This window comes from Electrona antarctica, assembly GCF_951216825.1.
Source record: "Electrona antarctica genome assembly, chromosome: 14".
NCBI lineage: Eukaryota > Metazoa > Chordata > Actinopteri > Myctophiformes > Myctophidae > Electrona > Electrona antarctica.
This window is the reverse complement of record NC_136795.1, coordinates 36,364,499-36,382,783: the sequence shown is the minus strand read 5'-3', so window position 1 is coordinate 36,382,783 and position 18,285 is coordinate 36,364,499. Positions and strand designations below refer to the sequence as shown.

Here is an 18,285-nt window from a genome sequence, read left to right as displayed (position 1 = left end):
CACAGAGGTAAAGAAAATGGAGAGACAGACAGAGTCTGTGATCGTGTGTGTTTGCGCAATCGGTCAATGACTGCAAATATATCAACACTCTCTGGCGTCTGGCATTACTGACGCTACTGCCAGTGTATGCACCTCCATCTTTGAGTGAATACTGCACTTTAGCCTTGCTCTCCATGCACAGAACTGACCCGTTTAGCGGTCGGGAGTTTGAAACCCCTCTTTATGCCCTCTCTTTCTCCGTCTCCTCTCTGGTCCCTATCTCTCCCATCCCAAAACTCTTTCATGAGCAGTCTCTCAGGGGCAGGGTTGTAACACAACCCTACCCTCCTTTGTGCCCATTCTTTTCCTTATCCTTTCATCTTTTTAAACATTCAGGGGGGAAAGGGTTTTTGGTGAGATGGAAACCACTACTTGGGTAAAGGAAAGAAAGACATAGAATGTGAAAGAGGGAGAGACAGGGGAAGGCAGAGAGTCACAGTGCTGCTCATCTACCAATTTATGGTTCTCCTTTTCAGCGAGACCATTCAAGGTGGGGAGGCTCAGTGGACACGCTGTTCCTACGGGTCAATAGAAGTGCGGCCTCGTCTAGTCTACATAGGGCCTACTTAACTCAGAGGACCCGTTGAACTGTCCGTCTGTCTTTCTGTCTGTATATACCTGTCTGTGTCCTCCATAGCCCCCCTCATTGTGTCGATGTGTCTGCTGGCCTACAATGAATTCCCCCAGCAAACACATGATGTTTGAGCAACCAGAGTATGAGCTACTAGAGCTAGACTAGTCTCTCAGAACAACACTGTTAATTGCAAAAGAGCACTGGGAACATACATCATGGTCAACTATATATGTTGGCAATTATCCCTTATTATTACAAACCATAACTGTATTTTAAACATGGCCAATTTTCAAAGCAATGCTGGGCAAATACAACCTGGCACAAGATCAGTCTATAGCAGCAATGTAAAACTGCATTTGGCAATTAGGAAAAACTTGCATCCAAAAAGTTGATTGTGCCAAAAAGGCTCATGTTGCAAGGTGCACTCCTAGAGACATGAATCCAATCACGTCATCCAATTAAGCAGAATCTTGTTTAGCCTATATGCATTATGGGCTAACTTTAGAAATGTGAGAGCAATTTACGCACACCATTATGGAGCAAAGCCAAGACACCTCAATGATTAAACTATTTTCTTGGATCCTGGGCGGGGTAGGGTGGCCGTGAGGAGGAGGAGGTAAAAAGGTAAATGATTCAGTCACGCACATCTTAGCCCGACTTCCCAAAACCATTACAACAGCTGGACTGCACTGCAACTACCTCTCTGGAAATGACACTTGAATGGCTCCGTTTGTTTTGAAATCTGGATTGTATTGTCATTTTTCTCATTTATAGTTAGATCTTGTCATCATATAATTTCGAGGGAACTGGGAATTGGATATCTCAACTCTCACAGATGTTACTCGTCTTGTTTTCGCGGCTTGGATCTACCCCTATGTCCATTACTTTTTGAAAAAAACAAAAAAAAACATCTTGCTCCGTCTTGTCTTCTCTCTACGCTTCAGAAGAAACCAGAGTCGATACGCGTTACACAGACCGACTTCAGATAACTTAAAACATTTGGCAAACTTATCTAATAGACTACGGCTTTGTTTGTATTTATCGGTAGTTCGCCGTGCAGTACATTTGAAGTGAAAAGTTTTTTTTTTTTGTATCGTCTATCAAGGAATACCAGCCTCTAATATCTAAATTGTGGGACATTGCATTTTGACAGTTTGGCATTAATGCTTTCCTGTTGGAAGCGCTCTCCGAATACTTTCTCGCGTGTCATTCGTCGAATTCAAACATGCCATCATGCCATGTCACGGACTATTAAAAGAAGACAAGATAGAAGCGTATGCGATTAGATTTATGCGTTTGTGGTCACAGTTATAAAGTGTTTTTTTAAGAGTTTTTACCAGTCGGGGAACTGGCAACCGGACTTTGTAACCAATGTGGTGTCAGCTGGAAGGACGCGTGGTCCGGGTCTCACCTAAACGGTATGGGAATAAATGAAACCAAACATAAATAATCTGTTGTTTTTACTTTACCTGGCTGTGCAGTCCACACACACACAGCGAGCAGAATCTGTCTGGACACTTGATTTTTAGCCATTCGCAACTCTAACGTGTGCCTCCGCCGCGCACCACAAAATATCCGGAGGCTCACCGTAATGGTAGTCACATTTCACTTTTTTGTTTTCCTTGGCAATCATGCTGTCATATTTCACGTTTGTTTGTTTGCATTGGCAATCAGTCAGAATGAAGTGAAAGCTACCGCCGAGTCATGATCCAAATCCGCGTGTTAAGATCACTCAAGTTGCCATACCGGCCCGGGCCCCTAATCAAATCTTGCCAACAGAATTGTCCAAAAAGACAGTTGAAGTTTATGTTCATCTGTAAGTGTGTTATTATGGTCTTAAGCACTGCAGACGTAGGCCTATATATCTCCCAATTGAGTCCCCCCTGAAATGTTACTAAATTACTACTGGGGAGGAAAAATCTATAACGAATTGTATTTGTATATTTTCAATGGGGGGGGGGGGGGGGGGGGGGGGGGGGGACTTGAATGACCAAACAAGCTACCACTTTAAAAGTAAAACCATGTTATGTGAATGAGTGGCTGAAACTGTATATACAGTAGTAGGACTACCTCATCATCATTGTCATCTTCTGACTGTATAGGCTACGTGTGTTTATGAGAGAGAGAGACCATTCACTGAGTTGCCCATATAGAGCCAAGGCTACAGAAGTAAAGACAGCTGTGGGGGGTTAGACATTGCATACAGCGCCTGGCATGAAACAATCATAGACCTGGAATTAATGGTTGTTTGCACAGTGGGACAGCAAGGCATTGTAAATGAGCACGTGTAAGGCCAAGGCTTTTTACTTAGCCCGAGAGAGAGAGAGGGAGAGGGAGAGAAGTGGAGACTGGAGACAAACATTTACTTGCCAATGTTTTCCCATCCCATGTGCCATGGCCACACTGCATGGTGACCTGTCATAGTTTCCATGGTCAAACTTACACAGTTCAGCCACTGAAAATCTGATCGAGGTGAGCTTCATCGGGACCCTGCCTATCAACTGTAGAAAGATGCGCTTAGTTTGGGACTCTAATCTTTTGAGAGAAGTGCTCAAAGGATCCAGACTTCCTCTTCACCCAAATTCATTGGGTTACATGACTTCAAAGAGTCAGGATTAGGACAACTGGGCCTAATCCTCAAAACAGTGCATTATCTCTCTGTCAGGTGGACATTTCTGACATTAGCCACCACATGAGGGGGGATTAGTTGTTAACAGCCTAATAGCACAGTAGCCATTGCCAGGTGTGGGATGCCTATACCGTAGCATCTGTTTCCTGGGGAGGGTCTAACATCCAAGGCCCGTCTAGTCTCATAATTCCCCTTATTCTCTCCATTATTGCATCTCCCCCCTCTCTCTCTCTCTCTCTCTCTAAAACCCCATGGCTTACACTAGCAGCATTCAATTGGAAGTCAAACCAATAGCCATGGCAGGCAGGTGCCACATTCACTTACAAATAACTTGTGTGAGAAAGCATTGGCTGTTTTTTGGCGAGATCATCAAGGCAAGTGTGGTTGGTTGTATGCGAACAAAGTGGTTTGATGGTTAGATCATGGTATGTTTGTTTATTCATTCATGCTTATAATTACTTTGTAGTTGTGTAATTCCTCTCAGTTTAGGCCTCCAACCTCATTGAGAGTGAGAGCTATATAGGCTCAAAAGTAGGACTAATCTACCTTGAGTGCCAGACAATCAACACAATGAGCTACTTTGATATAGCTATGTCAAATCTATCCATTCAGACACAGTAATACCCTCAATTATATATTGCTACAGGACACAGGAAGTGTGTGTAGCTAAACATTATGGGCACCTCAGTATTAAATTGGCAATTTTCTTTTGGCTATTTATTATTATTTATTGGCTATTTCACAATTGATTTATGATTTGAACAGGCACAGTACATTATTATCAGAACTAAATATTACTAAATATCAACTTCTTGTTTATGCCCATAATGACTGCTAACCACAGGTTCTGTAGAAATATTAGAGTTTAGCCAATGTAACATTGCGGTGCCCACCTTGGATACAATTGCTGCTAGCCTACTTCATTAACATACCATACGGTAGGGTACAAGAGGTTACAATGCTAACTATGTGGAAGAAAACTAGCCCAGGCCTTCTTACCCTAGCTAGACTACTTTTTTCAGTCCATATAGACTTCACTATAGATGCGCATAACATCATCATACCTGGAAGTTATGTGGGAAAGCCTACTGAGTGGCAAAACTACTTTCTGGCCTCGACAGCCCATACATCCAAACAGTAAAGTCCTATCTGATTGCATTAAACAACGTTAAACTCACTTTGCCACTCGATTTGCCACTCACTTTATGCATAAGCATACCCTCTCTATTCTTCATGGCTACATCGCATGGAAATGGAATATCTTGTGTCTTGTTCGGTTCACTTGTGGCACATGTCTGTCTTCCCTCAACTTTGTTTCTTCAGATTAATAATTTAGCCATATCCGTATTACAAAGTCAAAGTCGTACGAGTTGTCACACGTTACCGCAGTGAAATTTGTTCTCCGCATTTGACCCATCTCTTGGAGCGGTGAGCCGCAGCCAAGGAGCGGTGAGCTGCAGCCGTGCCGCGCTCGGGAATCATTTGATTAGTAGATTTGACCCCCCAATCCAACCCTTGATGCTGAGTGCCAAGCAGGGAGGCATTGAGTGCCATTTTTACAGTCTTTGGTATGACCCGGCCGGGGATCGAACCCCGACCTCCCAGGGGTTGCTTACTGAAAATGTATTATTTGTGTTTAAGCTTGTCGGCAAGCGACACCAACCGTTGTGAAGCACCAAATACTTTCCGGGCAAAGTCTCACGACTTCCATTCGTTTCCCTTGGGTTGGTGGGCATGACTCGGCACTTATGTTATTGTTAACTTTAAAACGTAGTGGCCTATTTCGTTATTTTTGTTTGTCTAACTACAGAGTAAAGCCTGATTTATACTTCATCGTACGGCGGTGTAACGTGCCAAAAATAGCCAGTCTTCAAGTTCACAAAGGGTCGCAACCTTGTAGATCGGCTATTTTGGGCGTTTGACACTTCAAAACTTCAGACAAGTTCAGCAAGTTTTAAGTGATTTGTTTTATTGGCAATGTTATGATTTGTAAAACTTCGTCTTTACTGTGTTTAATAGAATTATTAATTAATAAATCAACATTATTTATTTTTGTCCTAGAAAAGGTTTGACAAGCTAATCGTTGGCTGGCTGCTGCTAACATATAGCCCTATAACTCGCTGCCACAGGTGAGGGATGTGAATTGTTTTGGTAACAACAAGGCAGCAGCATTTCCTATTGGCATGCATTTGAAAAGTTAAGTGGCTTTTATTTACAAGTGAGCAGTTTTAGAAGCTCTGCTCTGTGTCCTTTGGGGATGTTATGGTCTGGTTGAGGGCAGGTGGGGAGGTGTGTGATGGTGTGTGGAGGTCCTTGTCTGCTTTGGAGAGAGCGCAAATGATGCATGTTCCTGCAGCAAATGGAGCGTGATGATGAAGTGTTGCCCCTGTGCCAGAAAAGGCACTGATACAGCATCTCTCTCTCTCTCTCCCTCCCTCTCTCTCTCTCTCTCTCTCTCCCTCCCCCCCTCTCTCTCTCTCTTTCTCTCTCTCTCCCTGTGTGTGTATTCCAGCTCATGCCTCCTGTTAAACTCCTACATGGGTTCCATAGAAACACATAAGCTAAGCCAACTCTCGTACCAGGCACAAGACACACTTTAACATAACAGATCCCAGAGATTTTTGTGTTATTGATTGAACATTGTAGTACTTGTACTGTAATGACTTGTACTCAAGTCATTACATATCAGCTTGCATTCCATTCTCTTGCATATTGTACCTTTAGTGGGGGTCTCTGCAGTCTCTAGTCATGGTGTGGTGGGGGAGAGGAGAGCGGTCTTAAGGGCCCTACTTTCGTCAGTGCTTAACACCCTTATCCCTAAACTTCTTTGCCTTTTTTTTTTTTTTACTATTTTGCAAAACATTTTTGAATAGTTAAAATGGCCAGTCTACAAGCTCACAACGTGTCAATGTAGAGGCTGGCTGAACTATTCAAAAATGTTTTTGAAAATAGTAAAAAAAAAAAAAAAGGCAAAGAAGTTTAGGGATAAAGGCAGGGAGGGGTTTAGCGGTGATGAAAATGGAGCCCTAAGTGTCCCAATGGCTAGTCTCTCATTGGCTTAGAGGCCAGCGAATCATGAAAATCTCGCCACTAGACCACGTGACTAGAGTAGAAGGTCATCTATCAGCTCTGCAAGCTGATAAAAATGTGCAGTTCTGGGTAATTGCAAGTGTGGTTGCACTTTCCCTCAAGCAGCTCGTTAAGTACAGTATGAAGATGATGTATTGGCCCACATGACGCCACATGACAACGCAAAAAGTTTGTACGGAATCAAAATTAGGGGCAGGGCAATAACTATAGTCTGGTTGCCTACTGCAGCCACACTAATTACAGTTTCTGTCAGTGCCAGAAAGTCTTCAACCCTTATCTGCTGGAACAACCTAGATTGTCGTGTAAATTGCACACCTGAGTCAACTGGCATGATAACCTGCATGCAAAGCAGTAGTCAAAAATGGCTTTGATGTGATTTGCTGTCAAGGAAGTCTAAGGCAAGTGCTCTCTTTGAATACCTGGGACAGCTGCTTGAGTGATGTGTCAACCAAACTCTCCAGGAGCTGTGTTGTTGGGTGTGACCATGTTCAGTGCACATCCTTTCACCATGACCCTTCTTTAACACTGTCAGTCAGTCAGTCAGTCAGTCAGTCACACGCACGCACGCACGCACGCACGCACGCACGCACGCACGCACACACGCACGCACGCACGCACACACACAGTCACACACACAGTCACACACACAGTCACACACACACACTAAACGGACATATTCATACTTTGTTGCATGCAGTGTTGCCTTGTTGCTATTCACTGCCTGAAGACACCTCGATGGCGCGCCGGCCTAGTAAAGCCACATCACTGACATTCTGAGCATTCCTGCTGCTTTAACTCTGTCTAAATGACCTCCTCCCTGCTTTCACACAAATAACAAACGTGGTGACGCTCACCTCTGCTAAAGTGTTCCTTTCCTTTTGGGAACCTCATCTTGCTTGACATGCATAATGCATGCTGAGCTGCCACACGGGAACATGTGACACAAATGTCTTACCTGTTAGCCCCTTCAGGCCTGACGTCGAAATTAAAAAAAAAGTTTTCTAAATCATGACAATTTTCGGAAAGATTTGAGGCACATTTTAACGATTTTTCAAAAATAGCAGACCTACAAGCTTGTAGATCTGCTATTTTTCAATAGCTAAATTATAACAATGTTTAAAACACCAAAACGGGTTCCCGCCCCAAAATGGGTTAATGGTTAATGTGGTTAAACGCTAACGTGACATGGATGCGTTCCAGGTCTCAATGGATTAGTCAGGGGGAAGACTCACTGTAAAAGCCAAAACCAATTATCTGCTACTTTGTATGTATAGATCATGTCAGGGCTGATGCACCAATTAGTTTTAGAGGTCTTCCGCCATCACATGCCAGGATCTATTTATGGTAACACAGAGCAATAATATTTTACAGTGGGGCAATTAAGTGCTTTGGGTAAGCACATATAGTGCTTAGAAAAGCGCTGTAAAAATGTGATCCATTATTATTATTCATTTACAGTCAGTTTGTGTACAGTGTACTGTTAATTAATTTACTGCTGTAATTATGATGACTTGGTGGCTTGTTATTATATGAACGGATTGGACTATAAGGGTTGCCCAACTGCCTGTGGCAAGTAAATAAAACGTTCTTCGGGAAAGTGGAGTTTGCTTCCAGGTTGCCGCCGGGCAAGTGCGTTCCGTCTTCATTAAAGTCATTAGCAGTTGCACTCATTCTGGTTTTTCAAAGTGACTATCGTCACTCGGCAGTTAACGATTGAATCGAGAAAAAAAATCTCCTAAAGGCGCAAAATGTCAATGGCAGATGGCAGGATATTCTTTTAGAAAAGCAGTGGCACTTTGTAACTGGCTTTGTTATCAGTTAATAGAAGTGAATGCTTTTTCTTTTCTTTTATTACTGTATTTTATTATGTTTGTTTTGTTTGCGTTGTTGGTAGTGTCTTTGTTCTGAAAGAAAGAGAAACATTGGGTAACCGATTTGCAGCTTGTTCAGATAGCTTGTGTATTGTCTTTGTTGACCTGTATTTGGAAAAAAAGAAGAAAAAAACTTTTCACTTGACTTTACTTTACCTAATGAGTAAAATATCCTATTTTAACTCCAGTTCAGGTTTGATCAGGTAGAATAATTGAGGTCTGTCTCAGCAATAACAACTTGCACCACGTTTCCTTCTGATGTGTATGTTTTGGCAGCTACAATCCAAACCATATCTGTCACCAATGACTGAGTCAAAGAGAATTCTTAACAAAAACTGTGAATTCCAGAAGAAGCTTGAACAACAGTAACCAAAACATTCATGTCCTTAAAAGCTGAAACAGAAGTTATCTTTTTGTGCAAGGCTGGTATTTCTGTAATCCAGCTCCTTTGGATGTTACAATTTATAACTTGATTGCATACCAGGTTGTCAGTGTCTCCATTTGAAGGTCAACCCCTCAGACACCAGAATCTACAGCATTAAGCACCATCTCCCAACATAGAGAATGAGGGCCACCATGCTGTACTAGCTTTTATTTTCCAAGAGTGCTGCCAAGATTTTAAAGCCATACCTTGGCGGTTAAAAGACCAGGGTCATAAAGCTGGAGGCCAGCAATAAAAAGGCTAATTTCACATTTTATTTGAGGTGCAAGCTTACAGTTTCCCAAATCTAACACAGTATAATATGCCATAATCTGCCTTGTTAACATACACTAACAGTGTCGTACTGTTTTCTTTCCCTCCCAACTGCTTTTTCTGTCTGTCTCCTCTATCCCTCTCATCTATGGTCTCTCTCTCTCTCTCCATTAGTTGATACGTCTTGGGAGTGATGCACTGGCTTCCCCTGGTTGCCATGGTGATTGCCTCGGCCCTGCCCTTCCCTCACAGCCCTGTGTCCAGAATTGTTGCAGCATCAACAGAGCCTGACCCAAGTGTTGACAGCCGTGGAGAGGACTACAATGTCTCTGCCAGTCACCTTGCAGCCCGTGCTCAGCCTCCTGTGGACTACAACTCACTACTTCGCAAAGCCTCACAAATGGACTACAACATGGCTGCGGCTCGTGGCGAAGATGCCAGAGTGCAAAGCCACAGTGCAATGCATAATAAGGACTATGTCAAAACCTCAGTACATGAAGGGCTGTCCACAGACAAAGGGAAGAGTCAAGAAAGCTTCCAAGTTAATACCAACGCAGATAGTGGTTACATGAATGAAATCAGTTTAGATGTACCCACAGGGGCAGGAGAACTCAGGACTTCCAACAATAATAGTCAAAAAGACTCCACAGATAATTCTGTTGCAGAGGACTACCAAAGTCACAGCCACAGCAGACGGAAGGACATGAACTATGCAGACTTTGCTGTGGGGGACAAACTTCGTTCCTCTCGATACAGTGGAACCGTAGAGATACCTTTACAGGTATCGGGAGGAGGAGCTCACAGTTCCGCCAGTCATGCTGCTAGTCTCCCGGACAGAAAAGGACCACAATCCCCAGTCCCCTTGGAGCAGCCGAGAGGCAGCTCACAGCAGGGGAGCAATGTGAACAGGGGAGAAGGGAGTCATGGGTCACCAGAAGTTGAGCTAGGTCAAGAGCAGTCTCAGGAGAGACAGGGCAATGAGGGCATGGAAGCCGGACTGGGCCTAGGGTTCGGTGTGGATGGTATACCGAAAGGGGACGAGATGCTATTTTTGGATGCACATCCACGGGTTCTGTTCTCCCCGTCCCCCTCGCCTCCAGAGCAGCCACCTCTCCTCCTCATGTTAGAGACCGGTGTGCTGCCAGAGGACGGGGAGGGCGAGGACGAGGATGAGGAGGCGGATAGATACATCGAGGGTCATGGCGACAGAGCAATCGACAGGAGCGGGCTGCCGATCGGGTCGGAGGATCTCAGAGGCGGCAGTGAGCCCCTCCAACACATTAAAAGAAATAAACGTTCACATATGACGGAGGGCAGGAGAGGGGAGCGGTCGGTGTGCGAGACGGAGAGCGTTTGGGTCACGGACAAGAAGACGGCCATCGACTCCCACGGTCGGACGGTCACCATCTTGCCAGAGATCCAGACGCAAACGGGGCCGCTCAAGCAGTACTTTTATGAGACCCGCTGCCGCCGGGCCGAGCCGCAGAGGGACTCGGCGGCGGGGCGAGCACGCGGGTCCAGAGATGCCAGCGGGGCGGCGGCGGCGGCGCTAACGGGTCAGGGCGTAGCTGGGGCCAGCTGCCTGGGGGTCGATAAGAAACAGTGGGTGAGTGAATGCAAGGCCAAGCAGACGTACGTCCGAGCACTCACCAAAGACACCAACAACAGAACTGGTTGGAGGTGGATCCGTATCGACTCGTCCTGCGTGTGCGTGCTACTGTCCCGCGTGAACCGGCAGTGGGCAGGGAGGGCGTGACAAGGAGGAGAGGGGACCAGTGAGTGAGTGAGTGTGAGAGAGAGAGAGAGTGAGAGAGAGGCGAAGAGAGGAGGGGAGTGTTTGGTAGAAAATGGAAGTGGAATCTGACACAGAACAGAGCTGCTGCTACTGTGATGTCTTTCTATTATGCTCTCTCAGTTTCTGGATTAACGCCTAATTTATACTTTGTCGCGTGGCAGTGGCACTCGCCACTCACCAAAAATAACTGATTTACAAGCTAACAACAATACGTCAGTAAGTAAGTGACACCGTCATGTGACTAAGTAATATTAGGCTTACTGTGGCCTTTCCCCACATTTTCAAGGTGTCCTCTCTCTCCTTTCCTGTCCCTCCCTTTGGCCCTAATCGAAAAATGACTACATGAAAAACAAGAAGACCTCAATACTAGATCTTAGGGAAAATTGTCATATATATAAAGATAGTGATTTTACTTTTTAAAAAAGTACTGTTTTTATATGGGCTATTATCTACATAATGTAAGTTATTGCTGATTAGTATGTAAGCATGTGTATGACTTTGATATTAATATATTACTTCATATGTGTACAATATGAGAACAGTATGCCTTTATGTATAAAGCTATGTATATCTGTGTGTATTTATAGACGGTTTCATGGAGTGGTAGGTTACTACAGTGCGCAACTGATGATAATTCCAGCCTCTGGTCTGCTCTGGTTTTTAGAGGAAAGTGCGCCACCTACTGGGGTATGTTCAGTGGTGGAAAGAAGTACTCACCATTTTTACTTAAGTAATAAAATAAAAATAAAATCAATACTGCAATATAGAAATACTCCGTTACAAGTAAAAGACTGTAATTCAAAATGTACTTCAGTAAAATTACAAAAGTATCGACATCAAAATGTACTTAAAGTACCAACAGTAAAAGTACTCATTGTGCAGACATGCAGAGGTCGCATTTCAAGTTTGTATGAAAATCTTTTGAAAATAGCCGATCTACAAGCTCACAATGTGCCACATCGTGACGCATTGTGAGCTTGTAGATCGGCTATTTTCAAATGGCTGAAATGCACAGATGTAGGGCTGAAGTGGTTAAAAAAAAAAGGAACTAGTAACTGACTTCAAATAAATGTAGTGGAGTAAAAGTACAATATTTGGATCCGAAATGTAGTGGAGTAGAAGTAAAAGTATTGGAAATTGGAAATGCTCAAGTAAACTACAAATACCTCAAACTTGTACTTAAGTACAGTACTTAAGCAAATGTACTTAGTTGCTTTCCACCACTGGCTATGATGTTTTGATGTTTCCATACACTGTTTGCATGTGTGGACTCCCATGGATCTGTCACAGGAGGGCTGTTAAAGCTGGGCATTATGGGGGAACTTTGATGCTGCATTTTGTGTCGCAATATCCCCCCTCCTCCACCCCCGTAAACCTCACTTTTTGGCGTAACATGATTTATGATTTATGGATCCAAGTGATCTCACATTCTCACTCAGAACCCGGCAGTCCTCCTCTTAAATTAAGTTAATTTCTTTCAGCTGCTGCTTTGTTCCATTTGCCTACCAAACACTGTAATAAAGGATCTTTGTATTTCACATTATTTTCATACAACTAACTTAATAATTAGTCATACAGGTTAACTACTGTATACAGTACAATAAATGGCTGGAGTTTGATCTGGATCAGGATATCGTGAATGTCATTTTGTTGTTGTGCTGATTATGTTATATATTCGTATACAAAACCCGAGCTGCAATTCCTCTTCACAGATTTATACACAATTGATTATAGACTATACAGTATATATAATATATGGATTAAAATGTAAATGCATTTCTTTACTTGACTGCCAATAAGAGAACGCACGCGCACACACACACACAGACAGAGTAGGACATCCAAATGACAGAGCTAAATGCCTATATTGTAAATTGAGAGACTGAGGTGAGAAAACGCCCTTTTGCGATGATCAGTGGATCCACTGGGATCACTTTATTTTTTCTATTACATCACCATCATCGTCGTCATTGTTTAATTTTCAGATGATATTTTCATCATTTGTATTACTGACTTCTTTTAAATCATGGAAATGTTTTTTTGCACAATTTGTTCTCAAAATGTACAGCGTATTTGAATGACCATTTGAGATCATCGTTTCATATTGACTTTTCTTTTTAACTAGTTCAAATCAAGTCAGAATTGAGAAGGAACGGAACATGTACATACATTTATCCAATACATACATAAATAAAATAAATATAGTTATTGTAAAAAATAAAAAATACAACTGAAAAAAATACACACATTTTACAAATTGATCCCCAGGCTCCCACCCCCATAGGTTTATTATACAGATATAGTTTTTTTTTTCTTCTTCTTTTTTTTTAATGACACCTCATATCATCTTCACCACTGAAAAAAAAGTTTGAGTTCATTGTCATCATCTTGGTTGTTGGACATGCATCGTAAACACAGAGGCTAAAAGTTTCTCCTGGACCTCTTCAGTATTGCCCTCTCTTCCAGTTTCTTTTCCTTCCCTCAGCGTAAAGTTCTTGTCATCGCTTATGGCTTGTGTGTGCTGTAAAATGACTGACCGTCCGTTCCGTCCCATTTCCTTCAGGTCGCTTGGGCTGTTTTATCTCTCTGACACCTTTTATGTCACCAGGAGTTCCCCAAGAACCTGAGCTGATGATTACTAGTCATAACTGCACGACCACATGTAGAGGAATGGATGCCGGGCCTTTGAATTAGTGCTACAGGAGCCGGTAACCTGGCCTTGGAAAGAACACCCGCCCCCGCTACACTTAAAACTGACTTTATGGATTCCAACTAGCCACTGAATGACATCACAGCCACCGAACACAATGCCTCTGTGTGGCCCCTCTGTCCCCTCCACTTCTATTCCTTGGCCTTTGATCTCCATAATGGGGTCCCTTCAAAAGAGATTACTCAGCCTGGAGCCTCTCGGCTTTCAAGGTGCCAATAGACAAACTACGAGGAGGGTCCGTCTGATGTGGCTGGAGTGAAAATGATGGCCTGAATGGGGACACATTTTGCTACACCATTCTGACCAATCAGGGACACTTAAGACTAATTCATACGTGGCGGAAAATAATTGATTTTCAAGCTGCTCGCTTAAACATCGATTATTTTCGAGCCGCTCACTTGAAAATCAGTTAGTTGTGCGGAGCAACTGTGCTCTAAGTATAAATTAGGCTTTAGGGAGACCCCCGGCAGCACCATAGAAACCAACAATGGAGCCACAATGGCTGACACTGGACACCAGTCGCCTCATCAGCAGACTCAACTCCACAGCACACAGTCACACAGAGAAAGAGAACAAAGAAATGACAGAGATAGAGAGAGAGAAAGAGAGATAAAACAGCTGACCTCATTCTACTTCTCAAAAGAACATCTAATTGTGATAAAACTTCTTACATTCTTCACGTCATTTTTCCCTTTTGTTCCTTCCAGCTTTACACGCTCTATTTCTGTTATTGCAGAATGGTCAGACCAATAGATTTACTGTATATTTAACGAGAGGGTTATAGTCATTGCTTCATCTTCTTTCTCCATGGATGAGTGAGAGGGTCTTCCAGTCCCAATCCAGCTGCTGCCCTACAGAGAGAAACAACATGGATGAGTGAGAGGGTCTTCCAGTCCCAATCCAGCTGCTGCCCTACAGAGAGAAACAGCGTTACTCCCACACCACTGCCGTCATGGCCTCGTTTAATCATTGCCCAAATCCAGACAAAACGTCAACCGCTGGAGACCATTCATTGAAGATTTTACTCTGTGCTGAAACTCCTAAAACATAAAACTCCAACCAACCCCCCCCCCCCCCCCCCCCAGCAGGCTAATGAAATAAAATAGCAATGGTACAAAAGAACGTTGTAAGCAAAATGTGCGGGCTATCTCGGAGGCTAAGAGAAATAATTCTCCCTGCAAAAGAAATGTTGCAAGGCAGAGTTTAAGGAGCGTGCAGTTTCTCACCTCAGCCACTCAGCAGGAGTAGGTCCTTACCGAGGCGGCTTCACCGCGGGCACCAGAGTTAGCTGGGGAAGACAGGGCGAGGATGAAACGTGCGGTACACACACGCAGGGAGACGGAGGAACACAGATGGAGTCATTATCACGGCTGCCATGTCTAAATAACATTGACCTTCTACAGGCATTATTATAAAGTACTGCGATGGTGGGGGATAATGGTACTCATCTGTACTTAAGACAGCATCTGTTCCTTGTTAATGCCAGTTTCCTTTGCTAAAGGAAACACAAAAATTCCACTGCGAAACTAATGGCAGACTACCATGAGAACAACCTGGGAGTGTAATGCTCTGCGCAATGTGATGTATTCAGTGTCTAACATAAGATAACATGTGAAGCAGGCAGCCAGAAGACTAATATTGCTGTTTTTGCCTCACTTTCTTATGGATCATGACACCATTTACATTAATTTACTCATTTACAGTAACACTGGCAATACAACCAGTAGAACATGCTCCCCTCGCCTTTATCAGTTTGCCTTATTCCAATCATGTTCGAGGTAATAAAAACAGAAATACGTAATTTCGGGCAAAACGAACAAACGAACCTTGCCAAATTTTGACAGTTCTTGCCTCTTTCTAATACAGTAGCTGTTTCTAATAGGAGGCAGCATGCACGACTCCATCTCGCCTCACTCACTTTAATCATTTTACCGGGTGCACGGTCAGGAACGGCATTTTTAAACCAGAGAAGAAAACCAGCACTCACGCCTCACGGCAATGTCCTTTAAGGCACTTATATATTTTTGCAAGGTAGGTAGGTTAGGTATGTCATGCTGCAAACCAGCAGCACACAACGAATGCGTTTAGGCAGATGCCTTCGTCAGCGTATTACAGTAGCTGAACATCACTGCAGTACGTTGTGTGTTATTTGTCAGAAGCTCAGTGCGCTCATGATTTATATTGTTTGATTTCCACATTCTGCTAGTAATGTCCCATGAACAGTTTTGAAGAAAGGTAAGGTAGGTTAGGAGGTACAAGCCTCTATAATCCCTGTCTGAGGGACTACAAACACAACCGAATTAATGAATGGAAAGAGACACACTATTTGATTATATATAGTATGACAGAGATTTCTGGCAACAGACACAGTGGACAAAGTACGTCAGAGGAGAGCTGAAAACAAACCGTGGAGATCCAGGTGTCAATCTCACTGTTCCAGCACTGTATAGAGGTCTAACATTCAGCACTCAAAGCGGAGTATTGAGAGTAAAACAATTTTGTTTGTTTTGTGTGGCCAACTTGTGTGGCCAAAAAAACAACAACTCTTCTTTTGAAGTATGCTCCCAGCTTTAGAGTCATAAGATCAAAAGGAAAAGTCAGCTTGCTGCTCTACCGCATTTACTGCAAAAAATACAAACATTTGGACCACAAGGTCTACTTATGGCCGAAACGTTGTGTTGTGTTTGTATTTTGCACAATAAAATGTGGTGCAGCAAAGCTGTTGTGCAGACTTTTCCTTTTGATCTTGCAACTTGTTTTGTCATGCATCAGCGCTTAAAAGGATGCGCGTAACATTCTTGTGAACCGTGTCAAGAGTCCATAGTGTTGACAACAGTAAAGAATTCCACGGCTTAATATGAGATATGCCTTGGAGGTAGCAAAAAATGGACACAATTGGGAATCTGAGAGGGTGGCCACAGGAAGGAGTCAGAGGTGAATTGGCGTAGCAGCCATGGGGTGTGACTCACCATCACTCTGAACCTTTCTCAGGGTCACAGAGGGTGTGGAGATAGCTGAGGCACGGAAGTTAGCAGGCAGGGTCTCTGCAGAGTCAGAGGTCACGCCCCGAAGATCCTTCTCTCTAAACATCTTCCTCCAGGAGGGAGAGCGGGTGAAAGTCTTACTTCCATCCTGACAGACAGACAGAGGAATATAGTGGAGTGATGAGCATACACTTATCCAATCAAACACGCAGTCAACCAACAGCACTGTTTTAGCATCTCAAAAGAATGCTTACCAACATATTGACCTCTTCAGGTCGTCTATCTGTTCCCATGGAGATGAGGGAGTTGTATTCCTGCTCCAGGAGTTGTCTGGCCTAGAAAGGACGGAAGGAAAAACTTCACATAGTATTGTTTCTGCAATGTGTCACTGTCGGACAGAAACCTTGCATCTACATATTTCAACCTTTTGTGTTTTGACCATAAATTAATACCCTACTTCATCGTACAACTGTGTCACGCAAAAGTAGTGGAAATAGCCAGAAAATAGCTCACAATGTGAGCTTGTAGTAATAATAAAAAAAAAATTGGCTTTCGCCTTTATTTTATATTTTTAATAGAGGGACAGACAGTAGGCTGACAGGAAACGGGGAGAGAGATGGGGGGGGGTGACATGCAGTAAAGGCCGTCGGGATCGGGAGTCAAACCCGCGGCACACTGTCAGACTGGATTACCAGCCGAGGTGCCTGGACCGCTGAGCCACGGCCCAGGCCTATTTTCACTATTTATGAAAATGTTTGAAACCAATGAAAAGTAGTAAGGGCTTAGTTGTGACTAAATAATAACTACATCTTGGAAGCATTGGAACACAGGCTCCTTTTGTCCATTTCCAGAAAAATAAAACATTTGGACATACAAGGTTTCCACCCGACGAATGGGCAATGGAAATGTCAACACAGTGGAGGTAGACCCAGAGTTAAATCAACCTCTGTGTAAAAGGGACAGCTGGCATGGAGGGACAGGGGTGTGACGTCTAAGATCTGCGCACCTTTATGCCTCAAACCGCTCCCTGTTCCTCTTCAATTTCTCCTCTTTCTCTCACACAGGCACACTAGTGATGCGTGGCTCTGTCTTTTTTTCTTTCTTGTTTCTTTCACTGTAAGGTCGGTCTTTACAGTGTCAATATATGTGTCAAAGTATAAAGTCTACCGACAGCTGTCATCTCAAGTTGTAACTGTGTGTACATGTGAGAGAGGGAGAGTGAACAGGAGCTAGAGAGAGAGTGTGTTTTGTAACATTAGAATGATAATTTTGATGACAACTGAGTGGGTTATACACATTTACAGGTAGCATGCTCTTCTTATTTGAAAAAAATAGTTGAAGGAAAATGCTTCAGTATCAAATTTTCTGTGACTGCGGCCTGCTACGACATACATAATTTTGTTAAATAAATGTGTGTAGACTATCGTTGTAAACGTATATAATCTACTGGACAATTGCTGTAATCGTAAACAGCATTGTGTAACACTAGACGCTGATGCTGTTGTGTTGTGTACACGTCACACCTCTGATTCCCGAATACCGGGATGCCATGTAAAGCATTGTTTGGTAAATGGTGTGCCTTTATCCATGGTGCTTTACATAGATTATGCATTACATTCACCCATTCACACACACACAGTCATACACCGATGGCAGAGGAAACCATGCAAAGGCACCAACCTGCTCATCGGGAGCAATTTAGCGGGTTCAGCGTCTTGCTCAAGGAGAAGGACTCTTGGACACTAACTTGGTACTACTGTGTAACAACAGAGCAACTCCGGCATCCAAGACAGTCCTTTATAACAAAAAAAAATCTTTTTTTTTTTTGAAAATAATTTGGGGACCCCCTAAAATAATTCGGCGACCCCCCGAGGGGTCGCGACCCACGGGTTGAGAACC

General features: G+C 43.4%; 2 protein-coding genes across 2 annotated transcripts in view; one reads left to right on the top strand and one right to left on the bottom strand.

Annotated features, from left to right (window-relative positions):
• The first annotated feature begins 1,573 nt into the window (after window positions 1-1,573).
• On the top strand, window positions 1,574-11,583 carry ntf4 (neurotrophin 4). The gene is made up of 2 exons (XM_079521159.1): window positions 1,574-2,031; window positions 9,072-11,583. Exon 2 carries the CDS (start codon window positions 9,091-9,093, stop codon window positions 10,651-10,653), a length of 1,563 nt encoding a protein of 520 aa, XP_079377285.1. The 5' UTR covers window positions 1,574-2,031; window positions 9,072-9,090; the 3' UTR covers window positions 10,654-11,583.
• Window positions 11,584-12,847: 1,264 nt separating this feature from the next.
• LOC306937412 (liprin-alpha-3-like) overlaps window positions 12,848-18,285 on the bottom strand; it is a gene marked incomplete at its 5' end in the record, with an annotated part of 46,345 nt that continues 40,907 nt past the window's right edge. Inside the window, 4 exons of the mRNA XM_079521147.1 lie at window positions 12,848-14,253; window positions 14,629-14,690; window positions 16,372-16,534; window positions 16,641-16,721. Coding sequence (XP_079377273.1) covers window positions 14,638-14,690; window positions 16,372-16,534; window positions 16,641-16,721 — 297 coding nt within the window. The 3' untranslated portion in view covers window positions 12,848-14,253; window positions 14,629-14,637. The remainder of the gene's footprint in view (window positions 14,254-14,628; window positions 14,691-16,371; window positions 16,535-16,640; window positions 16,722-18,285) is intronic.